The sequence below is a fragment of the Spea bombifrons genome, chromosome 4 (genome assembly GCF_027358695.1).
Source record: "Spea bombifrons isolate aSpeBom1 chromosome 4, aSpeBom1.2.pri, whole genome shotgun sequence".
In the NCBI taxonomy this organism is placed as follows: Eukaryota; Metazoa; Chordata; class Amphibia; order Anura; family Pelobatidae; genus Spea; species Spea bombifrons.
Genome location: NC_071090.1, coordinates 14,653,609 through 14,677,082, shown reverse-complemented (window position 1 = coordinate 14,677,082; position 23,474 = coordinate 14,653,609). Strand labels below are relative to the sequence as shown.

Below are 23,474 nucleotides of genomic sequence, written 5' to 3'. Positions count from 1 at the left end.
GCTTTTCTGTCTGTTGGTAATTCCGATGCAACAGGATTTCTTTGTCCTAGGGATGAGTGCATGCTACGTGTGTAGCATGACATGAACACTCGCTTTTGTCCACGGTAGTCTATGAAGCCTTGCATCTCCGGTTACCTGTTGATGGGTAAACCCCCCTCCCACAAAAAAAAGCTGCTGGTGGTTGAGTTGCTTTGGACAGTTTCTTCTTCAACCGGTTGTTTCTCAGAGCTCCCTGCTTGCTTTGTGGCTACTACTAACTTTGTTTAATTTTTTAGTAAGTCGACAAAAGATAATTTATGCTCTGTGAAGCCTAGTAAGACTTTGTCAAAATCAAGCTCTTCTGTTACAGCTGGGTCCTTAACCTGCTCAATGGAGTCTGAACCAGAAACCATACATCTGGCCAATTTTATATATATATATAATTTTATTTTGGCATCTATGAAGGTTTCCACTTTTATGGAGTAAGCTTGCAGGTCTGTTCTTTTGCTCCTGTTGAAGAGGCAGATGTATTAACCCCTTAAGGGCCAGGCTTTTTGTACCCTTTGGGACCGAGGCTGTTGTAACACTTTTGCGGTGCTTGAGTTTAAATGTAATTTTCTCCTCACCCATTTAGTGTACCCACACAAGTTATATATTTCAGGACTTGAAGGGCTTTCTTGATCATATCTATTTTCCTATATAAAAAATACTTATAATCTTTTACTCATCCAAAAAAGCTTATGAAAAACCTGCTAAATAAATTACTATTTGTCCTGAGTTTAGAAATACCCAATATTTTTGTTTTTGCTTTTTTTCCCCCTGCAAGTTATTGGGCAATAAGTAAAAGTAGCTTTTTGCAGATTCTTTATTTTTATTTTATTTTTTCAATATTCAAACATAACAGATAACATCACTTCCCAACATCTGAAATTTCATAAACATGATTCTCCCAAACAACAAAAATAAACATTGCTTAAGAAGATGTCCATATTATTATATTGAATTAAATATTGAGGAATAGTCTGTACACATTAATACCTAAGACGGCTACATAATCAGCCCTAGATTTAGAAAGGCCTTAAAGCAGGGCTCGACAAATCCCAGGTCGCCATGGCGACAGAGAATTTTGTCTTGGCGCCTAGGTTTTGTCAGCCTCTTACATCCAGAAAAAATTGTGGATGTAAGAGGCTGAGTCACCACACGGGGGCGCTGCTGCTACTGTCTGCCCAGAAGTCTGGGCAGACAGCACAGCCACTCAGAGCCCGCCCCCGAGCCTGAGATCACTCCCATGGAGTGATCCTGTAGGCTGAAAACGCGGTTGCTGGAAAAGCAGCAATCGTGTTTTCAGCTGCCACAGGCAGCCTCAGGGAAGGGGTTTGTGTGTTGATTGGGTCCCCACACAAGTCTGGGGACCTCACCCAACACCCCCCAGCTGCCTGATCGCTCCATGGGAGCGACAGCGCAGCGTTAACCCCTTCAATGCCGCGCAATGATCGCGGCATTTAGGGGTTAATTCCCGTTTTAGGGGCTTTGCTGCTGGTGGTCTGCCTGGAAGCTCAGACAGACCAGCAACAGCAAAAACGAGCCCCCACAAGCCCTTTGATGACTCCTGTAGGTATGGAAGCCTACAGCAGTCATCAAAGAGACTCCCTCTGCAATGGCTGGTCCATAGACCAGCAATTGAGTCCCAGCTGCCAGAGGCAGCTTCAGGGACAGGGGAGAGGGTTCTTCGGTCTCCACATGAGTGTGGAGACCAGCCCCAACACCCCCCGCTGCCTGATCGCTCCCTGAGAGCGACAGTGCAGCGTTAACCCCTTCAATGCCGCGATCGCGGCGTTTTAGGGGTTAACTCCCGTTTTGTAAGGGGCTCTGCTGCTCTGGGCTTCCAGGCAGACCAGCAACAGCAAAAAAACGAGCCCCCACAAGCCCTTTGATGATTCCTGTAGGCATAGAAGCCTACAGCAGTCATCATAGACTCCCCCCTGCAGTGGCTGGTCTATAGACCAGCAATTGCTTCCCAGCTGCCAGAGGCAGCTTCAGGGACAGGGTGAGAGGGTTCTTTGGTCTGCCATGAGTGTGGAGACCAGCTGCCTGATCACTCCATGAGAGCGACAGTGCAGCGTTAACCCCTTCAATGCCACAATTGTGTATGACACATTCGTGGCATTGCAGGGGTTAACATTTGTCCCCACAAGCTTTTGGGGACTAAATATCTGTCAATGCTGTGATCCAATGGAACATCAGCATCAAAAGAGTTAAAAAATGAAAAAAATGTATTTAAAAAAAAAAACAAACAGCACTGACCTGAAAGTCCAGGGTGCTTCCAGGTCAAACGCTGTGAGTTTAGTAAGTGGGCTGATGATGATCGGATCCCTCCTGACCAACTGTTAGTTTAAAAAAAATCCTGGCTCCTAACTTTTTTACCTGGCGCCTAGATTCACAACAAATTTGTCAAGCCCTGCCTTAACCCCTTAATGACAATTGCCGGTCCTGGCACGGCACGGACAAGCATGTGCTTTACGACAGTTGACGTGCCAGGACCGGCACGTCTTTAAACGGGTGCAGAAAGCGATCTACTATCGCTTTCTGCACCCAAAAAGCGTTGCTGAATGCCTCGACCTCAAGGCATTCAGCAACGCCGCGATCGGTACGAAGGGGCCATCTCTGGCCCCTCCACGGGGCGTCAACATCCGCCATACTTTGTATGGCGACGGATGCCCGTTTTAAAAGCGTTTAGGAGGCGATCGACGATCGCCTCCTAAACTTAAATGGTGTCGCTGGAATGCCTCGATCAGGAGGCATCCAGCGACACCAAACACTAACCTTTTGATGGGCTGTGACTGCTCCGGAGAGCGGTCACAGCCGCAGCTGCCGGCAATCTTCGCCATCAAGGAAGATGGCCGCCGTCCTGTAACAGGAACCACAAATTTTAAAAGTTCGCTAGATGGTCCAGACCATCTAGAGAACTTTGGCTCCACTTGCAGGTTGAATACAGGTACTGCATTCACCATGCAAGTCAATGGAGCCCAGCTTTCTAATCACAGTGTGATTAGTAAAAATAAATTAAAAAATAAAATAAAATTAATAATAATTAGAAAAAAATAGTAAAAAAACAGTAAAATGTAAAAATCATTTCCCACTGATGTCACTATCAGGGGAACCTCCAAGTTGAAAAAAAAATGTTAAAATTTTTTTAAAAAAAAATAAGAAAAAAAAAATAAATATATATATAAAAAATATATTTTTGTGAGCAAGTCCTAAAATTAGCATATTAGCTTAAAACAATTCTCGCATGGAAAGAGTTAAAATACTGGCATATTAAATGCCCGTGGGGTGTCTACTTTTAAAAAATGTATGATTTGATGGGGTAAATTGAATGGGCCAGGTTCAACAACGTCCCAATTAACACGGGGGGAAGGATGGCCACACATCTAATTTCCAATTAGAAAAATGCACACGTACCAAATGTGGCCTTTTAGTTCCCCCAAAAAATGACACACCCATGCATGTGGGGTATCACTGCACTCAGGAGATGTTGCTGAACACATTATGGGGTGTCGTGTGACAGCGGCATATACCAGGAGCTGTAAATTCATACATATAGTAGGTGTGTGTGGGAAAAATACACACAAAAATATTACTGCAAACTTTGAAAAAATGCTGGTGGTAAAATGTGTGCATGCAAAGAGTTAAAATACCAGCATTTAAAATACCCTGTGGTGTCTAGTTTTGAAAAATATATGGTTTTGTTGGGCACACTGAAATGGCCTGGCTCAAAGATGTACCAAATAGGGCATGGGCAGTGGATCCCCAAATGCCAAAGTTCAACATTGAAAAAAGCGCATGCCCCAAATGTGGCCCTTTTGCCCCCAAACAGCCAGGCAAAATCATTCATGTGAGGTATCGCTGTACTCAGGAGATGTTGCTGAACACATATTGGGGTGTTTTGTGATAGTGACATATACGAGAACATTTTAATTCATACCTGAATTAAAATGTGTGTGGAAAACCAAATGCAAAAAAATGACTACCACAAAGTTTGACAAAGACTGGTGGTAGATATGGTGCATGGAAAGAGTTAAAATACTAGCATTTGGAATACCCTGGGCTGTCTAGTTTTCAAAAATATATGACTTGATGGGGTAAATTGCATTGGCCGGGTTCAAAGATACCCGAAATGGCACAAGGGGGGAAGAATTACCAGATTTGGAAAAAATGGCTTTGAAATAGCAAAACGCTACCTGTACTTATTGCCCCATAATGGGTAGAAAAAAGCAAAAAAACATAAAAACATTGGGTATTTCTAAACTCAGGACAAATAGAATCTATTTAGCAGGTTTTTTCATTACCTTTTATAGATGAGTAAAAGATTTTTCAACTAAAAGTTAGAAAGTCATTTTTTTCTAAGTTTTTCACATTTTATAATTTTTTTAATAGTAAATAATATGATACAATCAAAACAATGTCATCTAAAGAAAGCCCTTCTTGTCCTGAAAAAAACAATATCTAATGTGTGTGGGTTCAGTAAACGGGAAAGAAGAAAATTACAGCTAAACACAAGCAGCGCAGAAATGTTAAAAAGGCCATTGTCACAAAGGGTACAAAAAGTAAAATCAGCCTTTGTCTCGAAGGGGTTAAAGGCTTTCAGGGGATGTAAAAAGGTAGACAGAATTGCCAAGGAGAAGGGAAAAAAAAAAAGAAATCCATATCGGGATAAATACTTTGCCATGGTAACCAGATCATATCATTTTATGTATTCTAAAGAAATGTTTCTCCATTAAATGTTGATATTCAATTTGGTTCGTAATTTGTGACCAAGCAGGTGATATTTCTGATTTCCAATTATGAGCAATGCAGATTTTTATTGCTGCCAATATGTTAATAGTTAACTCCAAATTAACTTTATTTTATGAGGTATATCTATGTGAAATAAAAAAGATTGAGGGGATAAATCCTTTTGTATTCCAAACATCCTTTTGAACAAATTCATAGCTTCACGTTTTAAATTAAACTGCTACAGTTCCACCAAATATGGGCCGCTGTACCTGGTTCTAGTTTGCATCTCCAACATTGATTAGAGATGGATCCTGACATTTTATGTAAAGTTGTGGGAGTATAATACTAGGGCTGCAACTAACTATTATTTTCATAATCTATTAATTGGCCGATTATTTTTTCGATTAATCGGATAAAAAAAAAAGAATGTAAATTTTTCATTTATTTAAAATAATTTAATAAACAAATGATGTTAAATACAAAGAGCAGAATAAAAAAAACTTTGATAAAATTCATTTCTTGTCTTTATTTCCCAACCAGCCCCCACAATTGATGCACATTTGAGCCCAGGCTTGCCACGCTGCCTCCCAGACATGCCACGCTGCCTCCCACGTATGCCCGTCCACGCTGCCTCCCACGTATGCCCGTCCACGCTGCCTCCCACGTATGCCCGTCCACGCTGCCTCCCACGTATGCCCGTCCACGCTGCCTCCCACGTATGCCCGTCCACGCTGCCTCCCACGTATGCCCGTCCGGGCTGCCTCCCACGTATGCCGCGCCGCGCCGCCTCCCACGTATGCCGCGCCGCCTCCCACGTATGCCGCGCCGCCTCCCACGTATGCCGCGCCGCCTCCCACGTATGCCGCGCCGCCTCCCACGTATGCCGCGCCGCCTCCCACGTATGCCGCGCCGCCTCCCACGTATGCCGCGCCGCCTCCCACGTATGCCGTGCCGCCTCCCACGTATGCCGCGCCGCCTCCCACGTATGCCGCGCCGCCTCCCACGTATGCCGCGCCGCCTCCCACGTATGCCGCGCCGCCTCCCACGTATGCCACTGATACGCCACTCCATCATCCCAAGACATGCCACTTCACTCTACTCCCAGATATGCCACTGTGGCCCCAGATATGCCTTATACACCCTGATACACCACTCCGTCCTCCCCAGACATGCCACACTGCCCTCCCCACATATGCGTTATATACCGTATATGCCTTATACCCCCAGATATGTCACTCCATCCTCCCCAGATATGCCTTATACCCCCCCCGATATCTCATAGTCCCCTCATAGAGTCACAGACCCGTTCGCATCACACTGACACCATACTTTTACAAATAAGCACTGGGTTAATCTTCACTGCCCCCAGGATTTAGATTCCCCTTTATCTCTAACTGCACCTTAAGTTAACTTTATTAAATTAATTAAATTAACCCTCAGTCCTCATTAAATTAACCCCAAACACCCCATTAACCATAACTACCCCTAAATTAACTCTAAATACCCCATCAAAACAACTACCCTAAATTAACCCTAAACACACCATTAACCACAGCTGCTCCTAAATTAACCCTAAACACCCCATTAACCATAGCTGCCCCTAAATTAACCCTAAACACACTATTAACCATAACTGCCCCTAAATTAACCCTAAACACCCCATTAACCATAACTGCCCCTAAATTAACCCCCACTTCCCCTAACTTTCAGTAGCCCAAATATTAATTTTATACTTAGTTAGATGAGTGTCACAGCCATGTGGCTCTGGCCTTCTGGGAGAAGGAAGGGGCGGGGCCAGTTGTCACAGTGATTACAGGGAGGGACTGGTAAGTAGGAGCTGCTGCTGTGAGTCACTGAAACGGATTATATAATGAGGGGTATTTTTCAGAGCGTTTGCTCTGAAAAAACCCTCATTTTATAATCAATAAAAATCGATTCAACTAATCGATAATGAAATTCGTTGGCAACGATTTTCATTACCGATTATCGATTTTATCGATTAGTTGTTGCAGCCCTATATTATACCATCTATGAAGTATCTTAAAATATTGTTCTTGAAGGTTTATACAGTGAATGGCTTTCCTTGATTTGATCCATGCAGAGTACCAGACTTCTACCGGGTAAGAAATGCTTAATTCGGCCTCCCATTTCAGAATAGTATTGGGCTTTTCCGGTGTTGGTATCTTTTCTAACAATAGCTTTTTGCTATTTCAAAACCAATTTTTTTCCAAATCTGGTAATTCTTCCCCATGTGCTACTTCGGGTATCTTTAAAGCCAGCCAATGCAATTTACCCCATCAAACCATATATACACCCCAGGGTATTTCAAATGCTGGTATTTTAACCCTTTCCATGCACTATTTCTACTACCGCTATTTGTCAAACTTTGGTAGTTATTTATTTATTTTTTCACAACAATTGTGCTTCAGGTGTGGATTTACAGCTCCTGGTGTATGTCACTGTCACACAACACCCCAATATGTGTTTAGCAACATCTCCCGAGTACAGTGATACCCCCCCATGCATGGGTTTGTCGGGTTGTTTGGGAGGTAAAACACCACATTTAGAAAGTGCAGTTTTTTAACTTGGAATTTTTACATCTGGTCCCATGGGGCCATCTTTAAATCCAGCCAATGCAATTTACCCCCATATAATATCCATGTAATTTTGAAAACTACACACCTCAAGGTATTTCAAATGCTAGTATTGTAACCATTCCATGCATGAGATTCTACCACCAACCTTAGCCAGAGTTTGTGGTTTTCACACAAATTGTACTTCAGGTTTAAATTTATAGCTCCAGGTATACGTCACTATCAAACACCCCAATATGTGCTCAGCAACATCTCCCGAGTACAGTGATACCACCTTTGGGTTTGGGATGTGCGCTTTTCCCCCTATTTGGTCAGTTTGTGCCTATGCCCTATATTTGAACCCGGCCGCTCCAATTTGATAAGGTAAACTATTTATTTATTTTAATTAGACACCCCTTGGGTATTTGAAATGCTTTTACTATAACTCTTTCCATGTCAAGATTTTTGGGAAGATACATTGTTGACCGCCTCCTAAACTTATAAAGTGGACGTCTGCCGCTATACAATGTATGGATGTTGATGCCCTGGGGGGGGCCAAACATGGCCCCTGATGCCGATCTTGGTGTTTATAAATGCCTTGACATCGAGGCATTACCACAACACCGTTTAAGGGAAGAAAGCGATCGTTGATCACTTTCTAAGCTAGTTTAATGAAATGACGTTCCAGGGTCATTGGTCGTTACCTGACCATTTGTGTCTGACGTGCCTGGGCCTTCATTGGTCGTTAAGGGATTAGTTGAAGCTATGTTCCACCCTTAATTTTGAGCATCAGCAGGGATATAAGAAGTTGCACCTACCTGTTCACTGTGTACTCCAGGGCTAAGCTTATTTTAGAGGAATGAAAGATCCTGGAATGTGGCCATTGGCATTAGTGGATGATGTAGGTCAAGAATGTGATGGGTGTTTGGGATGCAGCTGTTGTAGCACAATGGATGTCTGCTAATTCAGTGGTGACTGACTGACCATTTAGCCATAACATCCAATTAAACTGCTCCTGGAGGAGCATTTTTTCAGTGATGAGGGTACAAGTATTGGTTGCTGTAAAAAAAAGATTGTCTTGCCACTGTTGGCCTTTTCTAAGAAATAGTGGCATTAGGGAAATTATTCAAAAAGGCATAGTGATAGAATTTGCATTCTAATCACTTGTGTCTTGATGTCCCAAGAATCATGCCAATGTGCCAGCTTAAGTTATGGTTACAGGGAGCATATGGGAAGAAGCTTTTCACAAATAATATTACCTTTTTGTGCGGAACTGGCATTAAAGTTCTTCCGTATGTCAACAACTGGCTTTTGGTGGGTGTGTTTGCATGTTTCATCCAGGAGCATATTTTGAGTTGTCCAAGGTATTCTGGCTTTAGAATGGCTTGTCAATAGGGAGAAGGCCCTCTGTCAGAATCTGGTATTCCTTTGATATGAAGACACACTGGTAAGCAAGATACCTCAGGATAACCTGTGGCACTGATCCTTCTGGAAAACAGACTTGCCATTTCCTTTATCAGATCATGGTAGTCCTTGTTTCTTTGCATAGGAGTAAGGTTGCTCTGAGATGCTGGCCCTCAAGCACTGAAACAGAAATATCCCTTTTAGTCCAATTAAATTGGTCACCTACCTGAACCAAGCACAGTTGTAACCAAAGTTAATACCTGGAAGTTCTTATTGCTAGGTTATGCTAGGCAGATGAAAATCCCTTCCCATAGTCTATAATAGTTTGAATCTACAAACATTCAGACTAACTGAGTCAGCGTGAAGTGTACCCGGACAAATGGAACAGGAAGATGTTAAGTTAATCTTTTGGTCTTCCCTCTAGTGAATATTTTTGTTTTCCTCATGAATGGTGCTGGGCTAGATATCACCTATGGACTTCGATGTTGTCGTTTGACCAAGCATATATAATGCCAATTCTCAGGACCACTAATAGTCTTGAAAGCCCGAAAGGGCGGTCACATGAATTATCCATGAGGAGAATCCTTTTAAATGTTTTCAATTACCGGTCTAAAGAAGTTCTGATTCCAATTTGACAATTTAACAGTGAATCACCAGTGAGGCATAAAACCTCTTGCCGTGATAAAACTGACAGCACCCCCTCCCCTTTTTTATTTTTAAATAGGCGCAGATCAGCCCTGCACATAACTCTGGAACTTTATTCCCTGTTTCAATTTTTTGTTTTGGTGTTCCAGAGTTCTGATAGCATCTGTGACAAACGATGACAGAGCTTCTTCTACCTATCTTTGTAAGGAAGACCCCTGGAAGTCGGTTCTCTCAGAACTGATCCTTTTCATTGGGATGTTTCCTTCATTCCCTGTGCTCTGAGTAATCAGGAAGCTTGGGATGGAAGGAGAAGATGTCCTCGTTGGTCCATATTGTCCAGCTATAGTATGGCCGTCTGATCTTTATGTTAGTAATGCCACCCTTCAGACCTGGCTTGGTTCTCCATCCCTGCCCAGCACATCTTCAACAGACACCCAGGAGATCGACAAGTCTAACTTAAATGTGAACGGCGTCCTGGAGTAGTAGACTTTGCAGAACAGAAGGGGGGGGGGCGTCTGCTATAGCACTCAATCTGTTTCAACGATACTGTAGCTCCTTCACTCTGGTTTTGTTAGAGGTGTTCTCCAGGTACCATTTTGATTTTGTCCTTTCATGCTTGGGGTTCAGCTATTTCTGGTGGTATTATCCAGGCTGAGGCCTCAGACCTAGAGTCTCTTGCCTTCTTAGGACTTGTCTATTGTACTTGCCTCTCACCTTTTGGTAGATGTCACTTGCGTTCTAAAATGTTCAAATACAAGCTCATCTGTCATCCTAATTTATTTTACATATCTCATTCAAGACTGCTGGGGTTCGTGAGGGGATACCTACTTTTTTCGTGGAAATTCCCTTTTCTTGTGTACCAGCAGTACCATTGTATTGTCTTGCCCAGTAAACTCTGTTGGCTTTGTAGAGGAAAGTCCTTTATTGGTTTGTCCCTGCCTTACATAGAGATTGAACTATATATGATTATTGTTGCTTAGGAATACGCAATCTAATTCCAAGGTGGAATTTTAGGGGTTTTTTTCCCCTCCCACGTTATACATCTTTTTATTATCAACTAGTATTTTGTTTGTTTTTTTTCTTAGCCTGCCTACTGGTTCTTGTTTTGTAGGATAACAATAATACATTTGGGGAACCATAAGGGGGAGGGATTGTAAGATTGAATACATCCGCGTGTGTATATCTTGCATATATACACATTTGTGTACAGATATCTTCATTGATTCATCGATTGACCTGTTATGCACCTGTGGTTTTAGTTTGTGCCTGTTTCTCACAAACTGGCTAAAAACAAAAATGCATACTTTCCTATTTAAATAAAAACATACCAAACATATTTATGAGCAAACAAAGGTAGAGCCCCCCCCTCTCCATGGCCTCAACCTTTACAACCCTAGACAGACCTATCAGTGTATCTTCAGTTTTTATTAAGCATTTTTGTGGTCTGGGAGTTCTCAGTTGGGTTAAAGTGTTATCGATTTGTGAACAGAGTATTTTGTAATAGTAGAAATTATATGAAAATGAAAGTATGTATATATATATATATATATATAGTGTGTGTATATAATATATATAATTACACACACACTTCAGAGACAACAGGTTTGCACGAAACAGCTGGTAAATTCAAGGAATATTGTTTGCTCGCAGTGCTTTCGATTAGATCAAAATTGTGTTAACCAAAAAATATTTAGCTATGTAAAGACTTTTCACTTGTATTCTGCATTTTTGTACTAAAACTCCTTGTTTTTCTACAGACTTGTGTGGCCTCTTTCTGCTTCAAGAAGAATCTTCAATAAATGTTTAATTCTTGGCATTACAACGTTCCTTGGTGTAAATACATTTCATAGTGTGGGACATTTTTGATTTTGCATCTGACATTTTGACTTCCAGTCACAGTGGCACAATGGCACAAAAGTCCTATCCACATTCATCTTTAAATAGAGATTTGTCTGGCCATCACAGGCGTGATACTTCTGGAGCAGGCATTCTTGCTGCTAATCAGTCCTTATCTATGCCATCTTCTCTTGGAAGACTGAGCCAAGGCTCTGGTCGTCTTGCTAGCTTGATGGATCTTGGAGCAGCGTCTAAGTTAAACATGCAGGGATCTCATAATATGCTGTCGTCCAGTTCCTCTTCCCACAACTTGCCCTCAATATTTAATATTGGTAATAGAGCTGCATCCTCTCTTTCTTCTCAATTTCGAGGAGACTCTGATCAGGCCAGCAAAATTTTGGCCAGCTTTGGCCTTTCCTCCAGGGATTTGGATGAGTTAAGTCGTTACCCTGAGGAAAAGATAACTCCTGAAAATTTACCACAGATTCTTCTACAGCTTAAAAGGAGGCCATCAGAAGAACTTCCTTTATCTTACAGGGAAGGCAGATCCCGAGAAAGAGGACTTAGTGAAGACTGGGAAGATTCAAGACCATACAGGAGAGAGCGTTTTGATGACAATGCATCTGATCTCAACCCAATTGTTGATTATGATCATGGGAATCACTCTCGAGAAACTAGTTTTCGTGAGCGAATAGATTTTGAGAATGACAGATTAAAAGAGCGAGAGCGGTTCAGAGAAGGAAATGTGTTTTCTGAAATCTCATATAGTAAATATGAGTATGACCATTTGGGGTACAGTCGGTCACAAGAAAGAGCTCTTTATGAAAAGACAAGAGGATTGCCATCAAGTAGCAATATTGATGACTACCATGGACTTTTACCAAAAGGTTTCCCTCATGTTTGTACTATTTGTGATATGCAAGCTCATTCAAAGCAGGTGAGTTTGATCCATTCATTAAGGTGTTTTTTTTTTTTGTTTTTAACATTTTTACATATAGCTATTCCTGCTGGCTTTTCTATTTCTAATTCGATATCTTAAATGCCCTTTTAATGGTGTATTTGCAAAGTAGACTTTCTCTACTTTGTGTTTGACTCTGTTTAAAAGTAATAGTGCAGTTTGCTTCATCAGAAACTCCTCTGCATCCTCTGATTTGACATGTGAAGGATGCGATAAATGGAAAAATTTAAATACTCTTGAAGTTTTCCTTTTTAGCATCGCAGTTCTTTTTTTTTTCTAGTGGAGCCATCAGATGTAAAGAAGATTGACAGTAGCATTCTAAAGCCTTATGTTTGAGTGTTCCTGCTCATCCCCACCTCTTAGCTTTCACAAATTCATCAAGGCCAGATTAAAGCTGCCACTTTGGTGCCTTACCTTGACTCATGTCCATAAATACAGAATGAATAAGTCTAAAAAATGATAGCAATAATGTCCTAAATCAAGAAGTCTTGGGAACTTTTCATCCATTGGTTAATGGAAAGCCCAGCCACTACTCGATAAACCGTAGCAGCACTCTTGGAGATTTCATGTGTTTTTCCTAAAACACCTTTTTTAACAAATGTTTTACTTTCTCTGTTAACTTGATATTTTGCTGTCTGTATGATCACTTTCTGTCTGGTTGTTACAGACTACCCCCCCCCCCTTGTTGGTTTGTTTGCCATTATTTTCAGGGCTCATTCTTCTATATGAAAAGTAAGCTTTCTTTTTCTCTTGGATTTTGCGGTTTCTCTCTAGCATCTACAGTTGCCCCTTTTATTGTATTGTAGTACTTACGAAACTGTAGTGATATCTTGGCCCAATTCAACACACCTTGAAGTACATCTGTGATGCTCCCCGAATTCAGTTTTATAGTTTCTTTAAATAAACCTGTTATAGGGTGTATATTCAACAATAAAACTTTCTGTGCATATTATGGGAACAGCCATCTTCTTGTTGACATGATTTTGGTGATTATTCTTCCCCCATAAAGCTAACAATTTGTTATACTTTTGTTGGTCCTGACTAATTAATCTAGGTATGCATTGTAAGGATCCTTGTTGCAGGCATGGTTTTATGGGTAATTCTTAATCTCTGGGTTCTGATCCAGGGATATTCCCTTGCCCAGAATGTTCTCCTGTTCCAGTGATCTAAGTTTTACCTACCTCATCTTCTAACAATACTGACCCCAGGAGATGTACGAAAAAATACCATTTTATTTGATAGGTTGGCAGTCTGGATGTATAACTACGGATCAGTCTACCATACCTTAACAGTATTAAAAGTGAAAATGTTGGTTACCACTTGTTTGTCCATTCTTGGCTCCTGCTGCATTGAGAATTTGAGAAGTTATAGGAGACACTTTAATTACTACTTCATTGAATTAACGAAGAATGCCTGAATGGTGTTGAGGTCCACTTTTGTTCTTGTTTTTGAATCCATGTGCTGGGAAACATTATTTAGATGGTGTGGCATGTAAATTAAAATTGTTTCTTTAGCTGTTGTATAATGTAAAATTTGAGGGAAAAAATTGGCAAGCAGACACTGACTTTATTTTTGTATTTGTTTTATTATTAAGGAGTGGAGTCAGCATATAAATGGACCTACACATAGAAGACGTTGCCAGCTGCTTCTTGAAATGTGAGTGTTTTTGTATTCTTTGGACAATGTGTTAAAATGTATGTTGGGACACGGGTATAGAAGAGGGGATATGTTTAGAAGGGTTGACTTTATTACCTTAACCATTTCGTGACCTTGGGACGTACTATTGCGTCCTATAAAACAGGCCCTAGTATTAAGACCCTGGAGCTTTCTTATAAACTTCTTACGACGTGGTATTGTACGCCGTCGCGTTTACATGCCATGTTTCCTCATCACCCTGACGTGCTGGTGCTGTGGCCGTCCTGGGGGGTTCGGTCCTTCATATGTGGTGGGAGTGCCTCCTTATTGTTCCGTTCTGGAAGGAGATCTGTGACATTATCCATCTTTGTACTGACTCACCGCCTCCTTTTCAGCCACTTCCCTACTTGTTGCATCACACTCTGTCCTCGATTTGTTTCATAAAAAAAAAAGTGCGACACCGCCTTAATGAGGCCAAGGCCTTGATCCCCCTGCACTGGAATAAGGTCACGCCACCCTCCCTTCGGGAGTGGATTGTGAGGGTTGTTGAGGAACTGATAGCGGGGCACGTGGGTCACGGAAGGAAATGGTTATACTAGAACCGCTTCGTGGCTGATCCCTCTACACGGGCCAATCTCCGGTTTAAATTTAGTCACCTGAAGGAGTTGGGTTTTCTTATGAGATTTACCAAGTCATGTCTGGCGCTTCATTGTATTTTTATTACTGTGGGGTTTTTTTTGTTTAACCCCTTCAATCCCAGGGGTTTTTGGTACCTCAAAGCCCGGAGCAATTTTGCCATTTTTGCGTTGTCGGTAAAGCGATGATTCTCTTTTCCTGTGAATAGTGTAGGGCTGAAACAACTAATCGATAAAATCGATAATAATCGGTAATTAAAATCGTTGTCAATGATTTACATTATCGATTAGTCGAATCGATTTTTATCGCTTTTAAAAAGGTTTTTTTCAGAGCAAATGCTCTGAAAAACTTCTCTCCTTATATAATCCGACCTCAAACAGAGATCGGATTATGACACTGCAACGCTGCAGGGGACCTGGATTCCCCTCACTGTCAGCCGGTGGGTGTCCGTGCGATGCGCACAGACAACTTCCGCCTCTCCCCTCCACTTCCATACACCCCTCTGACTCCTCACCCCTCCCATACACCACTCTGCCTCTCTCCCAACTCCCTGGTGTTTTGTGAACCTCCGTTGCTGACAGGCACTTTCACTGCAGCTTCATAGAAGCCTCAGCGTAAGTGAAGGTGAGTAACGGAGGCTGTCTGCACATCATGCAGACCCCCACCGACTGACAGATAGAGCTTTCTTTTGATACCATAGTTGGATGATTAGCTGAAAATTTAGAATGAGAAATTTAGGAAAAACTAGTGAAAATTAGAAAAAAAAAAAACTATTTTTTTTATATATTCCCTCTGAATCCTCGCAAAATTAGGTAAAGTGATGGAAAATCCCCTCCAGGACACCTGAATTGATAAACTTCATTTCAGAAATACCTAATTTATATAGATTTTCCACCCAGCACCAGGAACATACTATAAGGTGTACATTTTTTGTATAATTTTAATGCCTATGGCTTAACGGGTTTGGGGGTTGTGAATGTGGGCAGGAGGGTTATACTGGCTAGATGTTATGCTAGGGCAATGGGATGTAAGGTTTTTTAATCTTTTATTTTTTTATATATTTTCACATTTTTGTTTTTTTTTTGTATTTTTCCTTTTTTTTTTCACACAAAAATGGTTAGAGGTCCTCTTATGGACTTCCTGAACATGCCAGTGATGTCACAATGACATCACAGCTCACATTATAATTTTTTTAGTATTTATATTATTTTAATATTTTTTTTTTTTTACTATTTTTTTAAATGAATTAACAGGGTTTTTTTTTTCCTTCACTGTTTCAGGACGGAAGGGGGAGTGAGAGACATGGTTAAAACGATGCTCAGTTGGTACTAAGGGGCCCAAAGTGTGCCAAGAAACTGTCCCCCACACCATTACACCACCACCCTGAACTGTTGATATAAGCCAAGATGAATCTCCTCCCTGTCTCACATCCCTAACAACTCTTTAATACTCTCAATTCCCTGCTTCGACCGATTCCCTACTACCGCTTCCACTAACCTTAATGCATCGGACTTTGCCGCATACTTCAATAATTAAATTAATCAGAGATGACATATCTGCATAGTTGCCCCCCTACCCACTCACCTCTTCTCCCTTCACTACATTAACTCATTTCTCTGCTGTCACTGAAGAGGATGTACATGCTCTTCTTCTTTCCTCTTGTCCAACCACATGCCCCCTTGATCCGATCCCGTCCCATCTCACCCAATCTTTCATCTACCCATGTCCCTACTGTAGCTCATATCTTCAACCTCTCCTCCTTGAAAAAGTCCTCCCTTGACCTCAAATAGGTCTGACTATGAGACTAAGATCCAGATCACCCGCAGCGATGCAGGGGACCTGGATCCTCCTGTGTTATGCCCCCCCCCCCCAACTTACCGGTGCATCTGAGTCCCTGGTGCTTGGTCCGGGCAGCGTGTTAGAGCTCTACACGCTGCCCGGACTAAGCACTGGGGACTCGGATGCAGGGGACCTGGATCCTCCAGTGTTAAGCTCCCCCCAAACTTACCGGTGCTTCTGAGTCCCCGGTGCTTAGTCCGGGCAGCGTGTAGAGCTGTATGCGATTCGGGTACACAACTTCCGCTTGAGCTCTACACGCTGCCCGGACTAAGCACCGGGGACTCAGAAGCAACGGTAAGTTTGGAGGATGGAGGGGGGGGGAGTGTTAAATGGGGGGGCATAAAGCATTTCTGGTGGCAGAGTGCTCTGTGAAATGCCTTTTAACCCCCTTAATGGCACTCTGCCTCCAGAAATGCTTTTTAACCCTCTATACGCCACTCTGCCTCCTGAAATGCCTTATACCTCCCTGTATGCCACTCTGCCCCATAATATGCCTTTTAACCCCCTAAATGCTACTGAGACTGCTCTTACTAAAGTTACTAATGACTTACTCACTGCTAAATCCAAGGGCCACTACTCCATGCTAATCCTACTGGACCTTTCTGCTGCTTTTGAAACTGTGGACCACCCTCTTCTTCAAATGCTTCATGATCTCGGCCTCCGTGACACTGCTCTCTCCTGGTCACTTCCTACCTCTCTGATCGTAACTTCATCGTCTGTCTCCAGTAACACTTCCCCTCCCTCTTTGTTGGGGTACCCCAAGGCTCTGTTCTAGGACCCCTTCTGTTCTCGCTTTACAGTTCCTCGCTTGGCAAACTGATCTCATCCTTTGGCTTTCAATACCACCTGTATGCTGATGACACCCAGATCTATCTATCCTCCCCTGATCTCTCTCCCTCTGCCTTAGATTGTGTAACTGCCTTGCATCTGTCTCTACCTGGATGTCTGCACGTTTCTTGAAACTTAACCTCTCCAAAACAAAACTTCTCATCTTCCCTCGCTCCAATGATAAGGCTCCCCCATCAATTTCCCTCATTGTTAATGGTACCATCATCTCCCCGTGTACTTATGCACGCTGTCTTGGTGTCACCCTTGACTCTGACCTTTTGTTCACCCCCCACATTCAGTCTGTCTCTAAAAACTGTCGTCTCCATCTTAAAAACATTGCCCGCATCCGTCCGTCCCTAACACAGCACACCACTGAAGCTCTTGTCCATGCCCTGATTATCTCCAGTCTTGATTACTGTAACTCTGTCTTAGCTGGTCTCCCTCTTAACAGTCTCACCTCTGTACAAGCCACCATGAATGCTGCTACTAGACTCATCTACCTCCTACCATCGCAATACTAACGACTCTCCCCTCTGTCTCTTCACTGGCTGCCTGTGCACTTCGGATTCATTTCAAAATCCTCACTCTTACTGTCAAAGCCCTTCACGGCGGTTCCTCTCCCTACATCTCCTCACTCATATCTAAATACCATATTTCCCTGTGTATGACGCACCTTTTTTAGAAAAATTTGGGGTCTAAAAACTGGGTGCGTCTTATGCAGTGGTGGTAGATTTGGATGCACGTGTAGGGGGCACAGGGAGGCTAAAAGTTATCTGCATGTACTGGCTGCCTGAGCATGATAGGAGTGTGATTGCTAACAGCTAGCAGCTAACGTCAGTCACACTCATATCATGCCCAGGCAGCCAGTTCAATAGCTTTATGTAATATATATTTTTTCTTCAAATTTCTGGCTCCAAAATTAAGATGGGTCTTATACATGGGAACGTCTTATATATGGGGAAATACGGTACACTCCTAACCGGTCTCTCCGCTCATCCAATGATCTTCTATCCTCTCCTCTGATTTCTAGCTCTCATGCACGCTTACAAGATTTCTCCAGAGCTGCCCCCTATCCTCTGGAATGCCCTCCCCCAGTCTATCAGTCCTTCTATTCGGTCCTTCAAAAAATCCCTCAAGAGCCACTTCTTTAAGGATGCTTATAATATTGCACTTTAACACCCCACCCTTCCCTTAGCTCACCTCTCCCAACCCCTCTAATGCAATACTTACACTAGTGTGTCTGGTCCATCCCTTACAATGGCAGTAACTAATAATAATCCATGCTTTATGCCAAAGTCTGACCCTGCCATCTGAATGTTGCATCTGGAATCGACTCATCGGACCAGGCAAAGTTCTTAGTCTTCCATTGTTACGTTTTGGTGAGCCTGTGCGAATTTTAGCCTTTTCTGTTTTTAGCTGACTGGAGCGGTACCCGGTGTGGTCTTCTGCTGCTGTAGACCATCTGCCTCAAGTTTCGATGTGTTGTGCATTAAGAGATGGTATTCTGCCTACTTTGGTGATAACTAGTAGTTGTTCGAGTTACTGTTGCTTTCATCTTGAACCAGTCTGCCCATTCTCTTTTGACCTCTGACATCACAAGGCATATTCGTCCACACAACTGCTGCTCATTGGATATTTTATATTTTTCGGATCATTCTCTGTAAACCCTGACGTGTGTGTGTGTCCCAGTAGATCAGCAGTCTCTGAAATACTCAGACCAGCCATGCCACGTTCAAAGTGACTTAAATCCCCTTTCTTCCCCAACTTCAGGAAGGTGTCTTGAGGACGTCTACATCCCTAAATGCATTAGGGCTGCAACTAACGATTATTTTAATAATCGATTAGTTGGCCGATTATTTTGTCGATTAATCGATTAATCGGATAAAAAAATACATTATTTTAAATTGAAGAAAAATTGCAATAAAAAACGTACAATTTACACTTTCATCTCTTTATTGCAATGGCCTCTCTCTATTCACCTTCTTATTTTACTGACATAATAATAAAAGCTACAAGAACCCAAACACGGTGTTTCTCAAACTAGGTTTTAATACAAAGTTATTAGTAAATATTAATTCATGTTAACTATTTTTCATATTTAATAAAAACTGAGAAAAAAGCCTTGTTTAAATCTTTTTATTTACCAAACTGCCCCCAGTTATGCACATCTGACCCCCAGCTTGCCACTCTGCCCCCATATATGCCTTATACCTCTTATATACCAGATTCCACTGTGCCCCCTGATATGCCACTGTGCCCCTGATATGCCTTATACTCCTTATATGCCAGTGATATGCAACTGAGCCCCCTGATATACCTTTTACCCCCAGATATGTTTATGCCCCCCTGATATGCCTAATATCGATATCTTATACCCCCTATATGCCACTGAGCCCCCTGATATACCTTTTACCCCCAGATATGTTTATGCCCCCCTGATATGCCTAATATCCATATGCCTTATACCCCCTATATGCCCTAAAAATTCATAATACCCCCCATACACCACTATAACTCACCCATACACCACTCTGGCTCCTCCCCCTCCCATACACCACTCTGGCTCCTCCCCCTCCCAAACACCACTCTGGCTCCTCCCCCCTCCCATACACCACTCTGCCTCCTCCCCACTCCCATACACCACTCTGCCTCCTCCCCTCCCATACATCACTCTGCCTCCTCCCCCGCCCATATCGCTTTGGCTCCTCCCCTCTCATACATCACTTTGCCTCCTCCCCCTCCCATATACCACTCTGCCTCCTCCCCTCCCATACATCACTTTGGCTCCTCCCCCTCCCATACACCACTCTGGCTCCTCCCCCTCCCATACTCCACTCTGCCTCCTCCCATACTCCACTCTGCCTCCTCCCATACATCACATTGGCTCCTCCCCCTCCCATACATCACTTTGCCTCCTCCCCCCTCCCATACTCCACTCTGCCTCCTCCCCCCTCCCATACTCCACTCTGCCTCCTGTGAACCTCCGTTTCTGACAAGACACCAGGGAGCTGGGTAGAGAGGCAGAGTGGCGTATGAGAGGGGGAGGAGCCAGAGTGGTGTATTGGAGGGTGGCTCCCATACACCCCTCTGACTCCTCCCCCCTCCCATACACCGCTCTGCCTCTCTACCCGGCTCCGTTACCGAAGGCACTTTCATTGCAGCTTCATAGAAGCCACAGTGTAAGTGAAGGGCAGTAACGGAGTCCGTCTGTGCGATGCAGACCCTCACCGGCTATCAGAGAGGATGATTCTCTGTCAGCCGGTGGGGGTCTGCATCGCACAGACAGCCTCCGTTACTCACCTTCACTTACACTGAGGCTTCTATGAAGCTGCAGGGAAAGTGCCTGTCAGTAACGGTGCCGGGTAGAGAGGCAGAGCGGTGTATGTGAGGGGGGTGGAGGCAGATGGGAGGGGGAGAGAGACGGAAGTGAGAGACCGGCCGCCAGTGAGGAGAATCCAGGTCCCCTGCAGCGTAGCGGGGGATCTGGATTCCGGTGTTAGAATCCGATCTCTGTTTGAGATCGGATTATTATAAGGAGAGGAGTTTTTCAGAGCATTTGCTCTGAAAAAAACCTCTTTTTATAATCAATAAAAATCGATCCGATTAATCGATGATGAAATTCGTTGACAACGATTTTCATTATCGATTATTATCGATTTTATCGATTAGTTGTTTCAGCCCTAAAATGCATAGTTGCTGCCATGTGATTGGCTGACTTGCTATTTGTGTCAACAAGCAATTGAACAGGTACACCTAATTAAGTGGCCAGTTTGTGTATAAGCTTCTTGCTTGAAACCTTTAGATTACATCAGCCAAAAAAGTGTATATACACATGTACCTAATTTTTAGACCTGCTAAGGAACAGATTTTCCTGATATGTAAAACTATAGAATTCAGAGGGCGTACTTTTCTTTCACACTATTCTACAGTGTCCCCTTGGGCAGACCTCCCTTGTGCTCTCCAGCTTCCAATCACCCTTTTTTCAGGAAGGGAAGGTCCTTAGTGTTGAAGTCACTTCCTGGTACCAGGTATTTAAGGCTTACTTAGGGCAGCTATCTGATTAGTACAATTTTACCTCTATGCTGGGAAAGTTCTGGTTACCTATAGTGCATGTTTTGCCTGGGACAAATGTATAGCCTGTTCCAGTATTATCTTGTGTATTTTTACTACGCTACCTTCAATATACGTGATGTTCTCCTACTCCTGTTCCTTATTCATTTAAGGATGACAGATAAGGGTGCTGAGTCCCCCATTGAGAAGGAACAGAGCCTTAGGCTACAACTAAAGCGAAGGATCATGTCTGCTCAGTCTGTAAAAAATACTTTGTCAGGGGTCCGTTTCAGAAAGTATGCTCCTCCTGTACTAAAGCCAAACGGGTCTCTGTGGCAGAGTTTACTTTGTGGTAGAAAGAGCTGCAAGCTACATTTCGGCATTCAACTTTCTATTATGAACCAGCCTGATCCACTGACCTATCCTTCCCACAAGATTCCTGCCTTTAAACCCGGTTCATCAGAAACGGGTTCTACATCAATTCAGATCCAATCATTTGAAGCGGAAGGCAGAATTAAAGAGTAATCGTTCTTTTTCCCATGGAAGGAGTAGGTCGCCTTATCTCAGCGGTTAGAACTGCCCTGGAAGAAACTACCACTAGGAAGTCTGACCCCTTTCAGGGACATACATGAAACAGCCATGGCGTTTCCTATCCATGATACATCTGATTAGTGGCGTTATCCAGAAGGCTCTTTCCCTTCAGCGCTAAAGCCTCAAACTTTGGAAGTTCCAAAAGTGGATACCTCCGTGGCTAAGGCTACTCGAAAAACAGCAATTCCATTAGAGGGTGCCTCATTTTGAGGAACCCAAGGACAGGAAGGCCTTCTGAGGAAGCCAACTTTATCTCCAGTGGTTCTCTCCAAAAGGAGTGTGCCTCCCTGGTTAAAATCTAATCTTTTTGTTACTCGGGTTAGGGGAGAATACAGTTCCTTTCGGAATAAACCCTATCTGTGTCCCAGAGGTCATGCTCAGAGGGGAGAGGAAGGGGCTGGGTAGAGATGACAACCTCACACGCAGATTCTGCCGCCAAACTTATCCCGTATACCCGTGGTAGGCGGGCTTTGTTTATTTCACCAAAAATAGGCCAAGATTACTTCAGATCCCTGGGTGCTATCTAAAATTTGTGTCGAGAATGCCTTAATACTACTGGCTCTCTCATCACTTTCATTCTCAAGTCCTCGGGATTCAGCAAGAAGACGGTGTTCAGTTTGTCAACAAATTTCAGCTTTGGGCCCTGCTCCTCAACTAGAGCAATTTCAGGAAGCTCACTCTAGTATTCTTGGTGCCGAAGGCCTCTGGGAAGTACAGGCTGGTCATCTATCTTAAGCATTTATCAGAGACAGCGGGCTTCGAGTGGGGACTCTACCGTGGAGTTCGTTTCCAGTGGACAGTTCGAGAATTTCTGGAAAAGGAAGTGTTCGTTCCTGTTCCATTCAATGACCAAGGAGAAGAATTACATTCCCAGGTTTCCATTGTACCAAAAGACTAAGAGGAAACTTAGCCTTTTGTAATTGCTCTTTGATGCATCCGTTTCAGGATGGAAACTCTGGGAATGCAGTTTCCGTTTGCTTACATGGCATCTGTTTCAGATGGTTACATTAATTTACCCAGAACACCAAAGTTTCCTAAGGATGGCTGCTCTAGGACATAATGAAATGTTTAGTTTACGGCGCTGCTGTTGGCTGGTCAACATGCAGAAGTCTTCTCTAGATCCTCCTCGGAAGCAAGAATCCTGTGACGCCCGGAGATGGTGGCTGAAGTGCAAGAACCTATCGCTATTTCTATCTCGACTGGTTATGGAGCTAATTTAGGAGAAGAGGTTGCTTAAGGTAATTGGTCCGGTCCACGCCACCTTCTTCCATTTTTCTGTGGTCCAGTTCTTATGCTCACGTGCCCATTGCAGGCGCTTTCGACAGTGGACAGGGTTTAGGATGGGCGCCCTGACTGATCTGCGGCTACGCAGCTCCGTACGCAACAAACAGCCATGCACTGTTATGACACCTTTCTATCGGAACCAGTATACACTTTTTTACTAACTTGTCTGTTGGATTTGACCGTACGGACTAGCCTTGCTGCAATTCCATCCTCCCCGCCCCTGTTGTCTATTTGCCACTTCTCCTTCCTTGGACCACTCTTGGTACTGGCCACTAAGGACCGAAAACAGACCACAAGAGCTGCAGTTACAGAGAACCTCAGTCTTGCCCGTTTTTCCTGCTTCTAACGCATCAACTCTGCCATGATAAGGTTATCAGTGTTTACATCGCACTGATCAGCCATAACATGACCACCGACAGGTATCTCCTTTTTCTGACCTG

General features: G+C 43.2%; 1 protein-coding gene across 3 annotated transcripts in view; it reads left to right on the top strand.

Annotated features, from left to right (window-relative positions):
• Positions 1 to 23,474, top strand: part of MATR3 (matrin 3) — a 69,588-nt gene that overhangs the window by 3,441 nt on the left and 42,673 nt on the right. For 2 of the 3 annotated variants that reach the window (XM_053465372.1, XM_053465371.1), the window contains exons 2-3: positions 11,135 to 12,150; positions 13,766 to 13,827. In XM_053465372.1, the coding sequence (XP_053321347.1) occupies positions 11,284 to 12,150; positions 13,766 to 13,827 (929 nt within the window). In that variant the 5' untranslated portion in view covers positions 11,135 to 11,283. The remainder of the gene's footprint in view (positions 1 to 11,134; positions 12,151 to 13,765; positions 13,828 to 23,474) is intronic. The other variant, XM_053465373.1, reaches the window with a different exon arrangement.